This window comes from Microchirus variegatus, assembly GCF_963457635.1.
Source record: "Microchirus variegatus genome assembly, chromosome: 20".
Classification (NCBI taxonomy): domain Eukaryota; kingdom Metazoa; phylum Chordata; class Actinopteri; order Pleuronectiformes; family Soleidae; genus Microchirus; species Microchirus variegatus.
In genome coordinates this window covers 12,484,755-12,493,798 of record NC_139821.1, presented here as the reverse complement: position 1 = coordinate 12,493,798, position 9,044 = coordinate 12,484,755, and the positions used below count along the sequence as shown (strand labels likewise).

Here is a 9,044-nt window from a genome sequence, read left to right as displayed (position 1 = left end):
CAAGTCCTGCTTACAGTTAAGGTATAAATAGCACAAAGGTGTGGTTACACAGTCTCTATTGTTGCTGTGCTGCAAATACGGACCATAAAAGGTTGTATTGTACCTTGAAAATAAACTTTCACACTCCAGCCACAAGGATAGATCGTTTTTTTGGGGAGTGCATTCACCCCTATACCCCATCCCAGAACCTAATACAGTGCACATATTTCCTCGCCATCCATCCCTGAGAACGTACACTGATAGAGCAGCCCCGATTGAACTCTCTGACCTCAAACATCCACATTGCTCAATCTGTAGATGTTTTAAGATAACTAATTAAAAAGCACCCTGTTCACACTATACAATACTTTTTTGACCCATAAATGTATGTTTTTGTTGTTGTTTCATTGTTGTCTTGAGTTTGTTGGCTTGCTAGATAACTAGGCCATGCACTTCAAATAAGGACCTTTGAACAATAGCTTTACTTTAACTCACGCCTTGACGTAATAGCTATGTTTTCATGTTTTTATTTTTTAACCCGCGTCGATATTGTGAGTGGATAACTGCGAGAATAACCAGTCTGCCACGGTCTAGTTATACGTGTCCTATTAATAGGCTTTGGCTCAGGCTCACAATGTTCAGCTGTAACCGAACTCCATCTGTCAAGTCACGTCCTCTCTCTTCTACAGTGTCACTGCAGCCAGGCTCGAGGCAGTCTGGTCTGTGCCACCCTCAAAGCCACACAGACGGCCGGACGGGCAGACAGCTGCCTCGCAGTCCATTGCGCACTATGGAGGCTCTGTATATCCAACCCAGAAAAGAGGATGTGCTGATTACAGAAGAAAAAGAGAGCGGGGAAAGTGCCGAACAGGAAGCAGAAGGAACAGAGGCCCTGTCTCCGCTGGGCTCCACCACAGACGAAGACACAGACGAAGACTCAGAAGCAGAGCCCCCACTTGCTGTTCGCAGGAAGGTGTCATTTGCTGATGCGTTCGGCCTCAACTTGGTGTCAGTGAAGGAATTTGACAACGTTGAAGTCGCAGAGGAACAAGTGAACTCGCCTCCTCCTGAGAGGGAAGCAACCTGTGTTGTCGAGGAATTCTGCATGATATGTCTGTTTACAGTCCCTTCGTCCCAGGAGGAGCTGGACCAGAGGCTACAGAAGCAGAAGGTTGAGCTGGAGAGCATAGAGCTTCTCCCAGGAACCACCACTCTCCGCGGTATTATCAGGGTGCTCAACCTCTGCTACAGTAAGTATGTTTGTGTACGGATCAGCCTGGACTGCTGGAACAGCTTCTCTGAGTTGATGGCAGAGTATGTGCCCGGATCTAGTGACAGGAAAACAGACAGGTTTTCTTTCAAATATACTCTGATTGCTCCCTCTGGGAAAGAGAGGACCCGCGTGGATTTCTGCCTGCGGTATGAGACATCAGTGGGCATGTTCTGGGCTAATAACAAGGATATGAACTATGTGCTGTTTTGCCACAAGAAAGGACCAGTGAAAGAGCCGGGGCGTCCAGAGGTAGAGGAGAGTAACAGCCACAAGGGCAAGAGGAGCTGTCTCAAATTTAACAGGTGACAGAATTTGATGCAGAGTCTTTTTTTATAGATGCCACGGAATGACAAAGAGGAGTCAAGAAAATCATGTGTGTCAACAGCGTAGCAATCGATATTCAAATTACAAATCCTTGGATGACTCATTGCATTATTTATTTTTAAATAAAAGTACAATTTCATTTTGGAGAGACGTTTACTACAGTGTTTACTGTAAAGCAAAACTTCATCCTGCTTTCTGGCTGGCTTGTGTGTTTATAATAAGCTGTTATGTAATGGTTTGGTGCTGGATGTCTGAACTGTAGAACACATATTGTCCATTTAAGGTCAAGTATCTCTGTAGTTTCCATGACACCCCAAGAGGAAAACAGAAACAACAGCGCTCTCACTCTTTTTTGTTGTTTTTTTAATCCTCTTTGTCACAAAAATCTGTTAGCAAAATCTCTTCCCTTCTGCCTTTGGAATTACAGATCCTCACTGTGCATTTATGCATGTTCTGACATGAAATTACACTGATGCATTAGACAACCATATTACAAAAGCTGATGCAGATACATGCTTACGATGTTCAGCAATAATAGTGTGGGATTAGTGCTGCAGTGAGGATGCGTTGTGTGCAAAAACATACAGTATTGATGAGTGTATGTGATGCTCATTTTTGAATCACAGGAGGGGAAGTGCAGCGGAAAAGGCCGAGGAGTCGATTAGCACGACGACAGTTTGCGCAGGTGTGTTTTTGGTGCATGTGTGAGTGTGTGGATTTGCATTATTTTGCAGGCAAACTCTGACTCTTTTTGCATTTGTCGATCACTTTGCAGAAGCGCTGAACACTCTTTATGCAGACGAGGCTGTCAGAAAGACACTGGACGGCACAGAGATACAGTCATTGCTGTACCACGAAGAACACAAGCCTTTGGTAAGGTTCTTGTCGTACTGGCCCGGAAACAAAAGACTGTCCTTTAAGCGAACGCCATTCATGTGCAAGCGCAAATGTAAACAGTAAAAATAAGGTGAGAAATTAAGTGTGTTCTTACAAAAGGAATGAGAGGCAAGCGAGCAGGAGATTCACGTCGTGCTGCGCAGTGTTGAGCATGTCCCAGGACATCAGCCCACCTGATACTTGAGAGCACGTCCGAAATCACATGTGCAGAATGTTAAAAATAAATACAGTACTGCAAAAGTCTCAGGCCACAATTAGTTGTGTTGTTATAGCAATGCTACAGTGACCGCATATCATTATTACTCACTTTATTAGAATAAAACAATGACATTTAGTGTGACCTCACCTTACACCTGAGACCATGGACCTTCGACACCTAAATAGAGTAGAAACCTTATCAATTTGGTACGACCTGTATTTGTCCTCAGAAAGTCCAAAAAAAATCAGCATTCAAGCTGTTCTAAAGACATTTCTGCCATTCCTCATGGAAAGCACCTACCACAGTGGGGGGAATTTCACTTCACATTGGAATTGGCAATGGTTTTGTTTATCAGGATGATGAAAACAATCTCCAAGTAGCCTACGAATGCAGTGAAATCGGCTGATAAAGCACAGATATTAATGTACTGGCCTGCACAATATGACAAAGACAATATGAGATCATCCGGACAGAAAAATATAAATAAAAGAGCAGTCTAAATCTAAAGAAGAATTCTTGGAAGTGCTGAAGAAATCCTGGTATAAGACACCAAAACGTCTGGACACTTTCCCCAAAAGTGTAAATACCAAGAGAGGTCACACAAAAGACATTTGTCCAGGAAATGATTGTGTAATATTTTATATAGTTATTTATAGTGTCCAAATGTCCTGTATTTGACTGAAAAAGAAATATGGATGGCCATCAAACAACAAAGCTTTTGGACAATGCTGTAAACTCCATCATGTAAATGAATGTGTGCCGAGGTTGTGCTAGTGTTGCAGTCCATTGCATCATTACTCATGAAATGGGCCCTTCCACATTATTTTGGCTACAAGCTTGTGTTGTGGTTTGAGTAACAGATGACCTTAAAGACAAACAAACTTTATGCTTGTCGCTTCTACACTGCTACAAGTAGTTCAAGCATAAACACTTGACCTGACCTTTGTCCTTTCTGACAGGTGGATAGCATAAAACCCTGGCACAGAACGCCACGTTTGGCACGTGCAAAGGATTCCCCATCCCAGAGGAGACAAGTACCGAATACTTATTCACATGACTTAACCACTGGCCAAAAGGTCTCTCAGCCCCCGACAGCTGCATGGAGCGAATCTGCCAGCGCGCTCTACAACCAGCAAAAGAAGCCCAGCGACAGTCCACCGCAGGTTCTCACGTACCATCAGATTCCGCTGCTGACGCTGGACTGGAAAAGTGACAAACCGCAGCCGTGGGGAACTGCCGACATGGACGACATTTGGAACGAAAGCTCTAAGCTGACCGCGGCGAAAGCATTCAAAGAAAACACGCCTTCCATCAGCGACTTGTGGGAGACCTTTCTGAGTGACACGGGTGACTCCTGCGACAAAGAAACATCAGTGTGCGACGTATGGCAGACATTTCTAAATGAGGCGAGCTGTAAGGACCATTCCGGTGTTCCCGAGTCAGAATGGCTGCAAAGCGCGACGTCGGTGTCCCCCTCAAATCACAAGGAGCCCCAGACGCAATATTTAGCAAGCAGTCAAGCGTTCCAGGAATTTCAGCTGGGCTTGGATGCACCCACCTCTTTGCAAGCAGAGACCTCAGCCGCGTGTCACCCGCCGTCCGACAAATGCGAAGCGTCGCTGTCTAATGTCGCCTTGAACACCGAAGCCCACCTGCCAGCAGAGGCACGTGTCGGCAGGCCAAGGGATGACAACAGACACGCGTCCCGAAGGTCACAGGCAACCTCTGTAACAGACACTTCGCGGGAATTTAGCCTCCAGGGGGCAATGCCTGTGTCCGGGGGCACTGTTGACAGTTCAGCTGAGTGTCACGAGCGTGCAATCTGGGAGCGAGAGGGAGAAGGAATAATAGGAATAGCAGAAGGTATAGGAGGAGATGAGCCTGTCACACTGTACACAGCTAACTTAGTAACAAGCTCAGGGGAGTTGAAGACAACAGACATGACAGCAATGCCAGAATCTCAGAATGCCAGCAGTGTTGATATGATCTCCCAGGGAGCAAGGCTGGATGAGGGTCTTTCTTCTAGTGGGGAAGAGGAGGTTACAGGTACTGCACACAATACAATGGATGACACACTGGCATTTAGGGAGACAATCAGACAGGGGACAAAGGATGGGGAGACGGTTGTCTTTTCCACATCCAGACAAAGAGCAGTGGAAAAGATCATGACAAACTGTACGGAAAATAAAGTATCTACAGCAGAGGAGATATTTAGGCCACATAAAACAGAGGGGTGTGAAATATCCCAGAGTTATGCAGATGAAAAACACTGTGAGGAATTCAGGCTGAACCGAAAGAATGAAAATCCATTACAGGAGAATGAGAGAGATGAAAATGAAATAAGACCTGCACAGTCACACGCGTGCAAATTCAATCCAAACCAAACACGTGAGGAAAATATCAGACCGAGCCTCATAATGGGAAATGAATTCAAATTGAATGAATCAGAAAACAAAGGCACGGCGTCAGGTAACAAAGACCTGGTGAGATTCAGACAAGCACAGGTTGGAAATTCCTTTTGTGCTCAAACCGCAGATACAAAGGGACCAATTAGTGCGGAATCTGAAGTATTTTTAGTTGAGGAGGCGCAGCAACATAATGAAAAAGCTTTGCAAATAAATTCATCAGTCTGGCAGGAGGGAGACGCATCAATAATTTCGGAAGTACATAATAAACATTCAAGGCCAATTAAAGCAGAGGGAGACCTGCATGCTCAGAAAGAGGAAGAGGAGGAGAACTCAACAGTGACACAAACGGAGGAAAACGCACTTCAACCAAGAGCAGGTGAATATGAAGCGGTCTCAAATCAGGCAGAAGGAGCAGAAGGCTCGAGTTGCAGGGGAATAATCGCAGAGCAACAAGAAACAAACAGCGTTGAGATTAGAGAAGGGATCGAGGTCTTCAAAAGCGACCGCAATACAGTCAGTGCTGCGATGGAGGCGGCAGAGCCGAGAGTGGTGTCATCACAGAGCGTTACCGAGGGTCAGAGAGGGATCGCAGGCAGCGAAATGAGCCCAGGAGAAGTTACGGCTGAGAATGAGAAACTCATGAGACGAGACCCTCCAGAGACGATAGAAAGAATAGAGGACGACGAAAGAAGGAGTATTAAACTGGAAATAGAAGCAATGGACGAGATGATGGGTAACGTGGAGGACCCTCTGTCACCCGAATTAAAAGAACAAGAATTGTCGGCCGAAGTTGAGAACCCTACACGTGTTGAATGCAGGAAATTGTCAGACGGAACAAAAAACCCCATTACAGCTGAAACCACTGTAGCACGTGAGGTGGCTGAGTTGAGAGCGGAGGAGATATTCATAGAAAGATTTGGTGAAGATCTGGTCAGGAGGATTTGGGAAGAGGTGTTCAGTCGGAAAGTGCAGGACACAAATATTATTATACCTGATAGCTGCAATCTTCTTCGCCGGGAAGGTAATAACTCGGGTGTATTCTCTTCAAAAGATCAGAGTCTCCGATTGTGTCGAGGGCCGGAGCAAACCGCGGCGACCGGTGACAAAGAACTATCCCCGACGGGAAGTAGTCGATCGCTCGCCTCGACAAATAAAACCCACTTTGGCGATGAATTGCAGACAGATTTCAATTTGAGCGCTCATCTCAGTCGAGATCTCACCGCCACTTTAACTGCTCTGAGCAGGCAGGCGCTGGCTGAATCAGCTCAAAGCAGCGGCTCTCCAAAGAATCGGGAAAACTGCTCTCAGACACGAAAAGGATCAGTCGCGCAGCAGGAGACAGGTAGACAAAGAGAAGCCTGTTCCGGGCAATTAAAAGAGCCTAACGGTGGTGGTCTTGTGTGGTGGAGTATATACATGCTCACTCACATCACCAGGCTCCTAATATGCACCCTTTTAGTCGGCGGATTCTTCGTCGTCCTTTTCCTCTACGATTTCCCAGCGTTCTGCGCGGCCTACTTGTTTTCACTGGGCTGGTGGGTTTATAAGTGGAAGACACACCGGGCGGAGGGAAAGAAAAGCGCGAGCGGAGAGTTCGCAGAGGAACGAGAAGGCGTTCAAGAGCATTTAATCAACGATACGTGAATGTAAACAAAAAATTAACTAGATTAATTAGATTAATTAATTAGAATTTGTCTTCCATATTTTGATACTGCGTTTTCAGACTGGCGTGGCTGTTGTTGACTTGCGGCACCTTAAAACTCTTGCGGCCTTTTGTATATGTCTACGTGCAATAAGTAGTTCAAGCGCAGAGTGTTTTTTTTTTGTTTTCGCTGGTGCAGTGACATCACATACATATACGGTATATATGTGTATATACACATATATACATATACACAAAGAGACTAGGACAGCCATTACACTGAACAGAAACTAGGGCATTAGGATGAAGCCGGTATAAGAAAGAAAGACTGTATAAGACTAGGGAACTCAAGAGATGGGAGGAGTCATTTTCACATTTTGTAACTGGTTACTTAAAGGTGCATTATGTAATAAATCTAAAGCAACTGGCCATAAAATCCTCCTAATATGTCACAGAGACTCAGGAATAATGTTCATATAACAAACTGAACTCACCAACAACAACAGTACAGGCCAAAATATTTGCATTAAAAAAATATATTTTGCAGACTGCAAATCATGTTTATGTTTTGAAATCATATTTTGGCATGTGGCGCCACCTACCGCCGTCTACCAATCATTGCAGTCAGTAGAGTCTCAGCTGCCGAGCAACCACGGGTTGCCAGTTACGTCAGAAAACGAAACCTAAAAGACCTCGGTATTTTGAATTTGAATGTAGTAACCGTTTTTGGCCACATTCTTACATATGGCACCTTTAAGTATCCGAAATGGTTATGAGATCGTGATTTTAATTATCTCCTCATTTTAACGTAGAAGGATGTTGTTTCTCTGTTGTTGGTTATGTTAATTGTGACATAAATTGATGTAGTGGAGAATCCATAAACTGACTGAAGTGACAGTATGAATTGGTTGTTTTGGAATTAGTGATGAAGACATGGTGCCTTACAAGTGAAGATTTATTGATTTTATCGGTTTTCCAGCAGGCTGTAAGAGAATTTTTATGTATTTTTGTTGTTGTTGTAGTACTTGTGTTTTTGGGTCTCTTTGAATATTGCAGTTGGTTTATCAAGAAAGTTGAGAGGAAAGACAACTCGGCGAGCTTTGGATTTTCCATTTCCCCCAAGAGATAATTGACTTGTCAGTGGCTCATGTAACAAAAACTATAATGAGTGCGAGTGTAAGCTGGGTCCGACATTGGGAAGTCATCCCGTTTTCTAAAATTCTGTCAGTGAAGAGGTGTAATTGAAGTGAAGAGCTCAGGAAACATATTTAAGTCTAATTGGAGTATCTTCATACATTAGTTATGTTGTTAAATTTGCTGTTGTCAAAATTAAAGCTCACAGAGTGGTCCTGTTGCACATATATGTGAGTTATGGAGGTCTATTAACTTGTTTTTAATGGTCAAAAACCTCCTAGTTGCTGCAAATGAGCCGATCAAAATATCTCCTCACTGAAGCTCTGGTCAGACGAGCTGTTTCAGACTGAAATCTCACCCCCAGAAGACACTGCAAGTGAAACACCTCCACAACAGACATTCTTCTTCTTCTGCGGTTTGATGTACGCAACCGGATGTACCCGGATCTGCTGTTCAGGAGACGGGATCCTTATGTCACGATTCCAGGCTTTTTCAGACCGCTTGCAGAGCCCGGTAATACGATAAAACCCAGCGTTCTCAGTGAAACTGTTTGTTTCGTAATTTTAGGGCTTCATAAACGATGGTAATGGCGCAGATACACACCAAAAACAGCATTAATTGGAACTTCTGGTCTATGGGAGCTTTAAGTGGATAAAATATGAAGTTGACACAATGTTGGCCCTTTAACTCTGCCTGGTTAGTAATGAACAAAACACTGATAATAATACACTTGTTGTCTTAGTCCATTCAGATGTATGTGTATGTTGTGTGTGTGTGTGCACATTTGCTGTGTTTTATGGGCCCAATATTACTTGACAGTGTACCTAACGGAACAAAGTGACCGACCTGGCTTTTCTTCAATAAAAGAAATTCATATGACGAAAAAGAAACGGCGGCGGTGAATTTGTGACGCTGCATGCTCACCCGCTTCAGCAGCGAGATAAGTGTGCACAGACAGCCAATGTAATGGTGTTTTAAGACTTCATACCTGCCGCTGACCCAGAGATGATGCCCTTCACAGACCAGAGGAACAGTCAGCAGTTCTTTGTTCTCTGTAAAGATAATTTAGACATTTAGAGGAACTTCTCGCACCAAGAATAAAGTCAGAATTATGACCACAGTTTGAAGCAAAAATAATCTTAGGGAAGTTAAAACAATTTAATATACGTCAGTTCTTTGTGGTGCTAT

General features: G+C 44.1%; 1 protein-coding gene across 1 annotated transcript; it reads left to right on the top strand.

The window, feature by feature from the left end:
• Positions 1 to 685: 685 nt before the first annotated feature.
• On the top strand, positions 686 to 8,732 carry ppp1r3aa (protein phosphatase 1, regulatory subunit 3Aa). The gene is made up of 4 exons (XM_083907305.1): positions 686 to 1,554; positions 2,203 to 2,261; positions 2,352 to 2,449; positions 3,632 to 8,732. The coding sequence occupies exons 1-4, from the start codon at positions 770 to 772 to the stop codon at positions 6,722 to 6,724; spliced, it is 4,035 nt and encodes a 1,344-aa protein (XP_083763431.1). The 5' UTR covers positions 686 to 769; the 3' UTR covers positions 6,725 to 8,732.
• The last annotated feature ends 312 nt before the right edge of the window (positions 8,733 to 9,044 follow it).

Coding starts and splice junctions, on each gene's coding strand:
- ppp1r3aa (XM_083907305.1), top strand. CDS start 770: ATGGAGGCTCTGTATATCCAACCCAGAAAAGAGGATGTGCTGATTACA. Junction 1,555..2,202: donor AGCTGTCTCAAATTTAACAG/GTGACAGAATTT, acceptor TTTGAATCACAG/GAGGGGAAGTGCAGCGGAAA. Junction 2,262..2,351: donor CACGACGACAGTTTGCGCAG/GTGTGTTTTTGG, acceptor ATCACTTTGCAG/AAGCGCTGAACACTCTTTAT.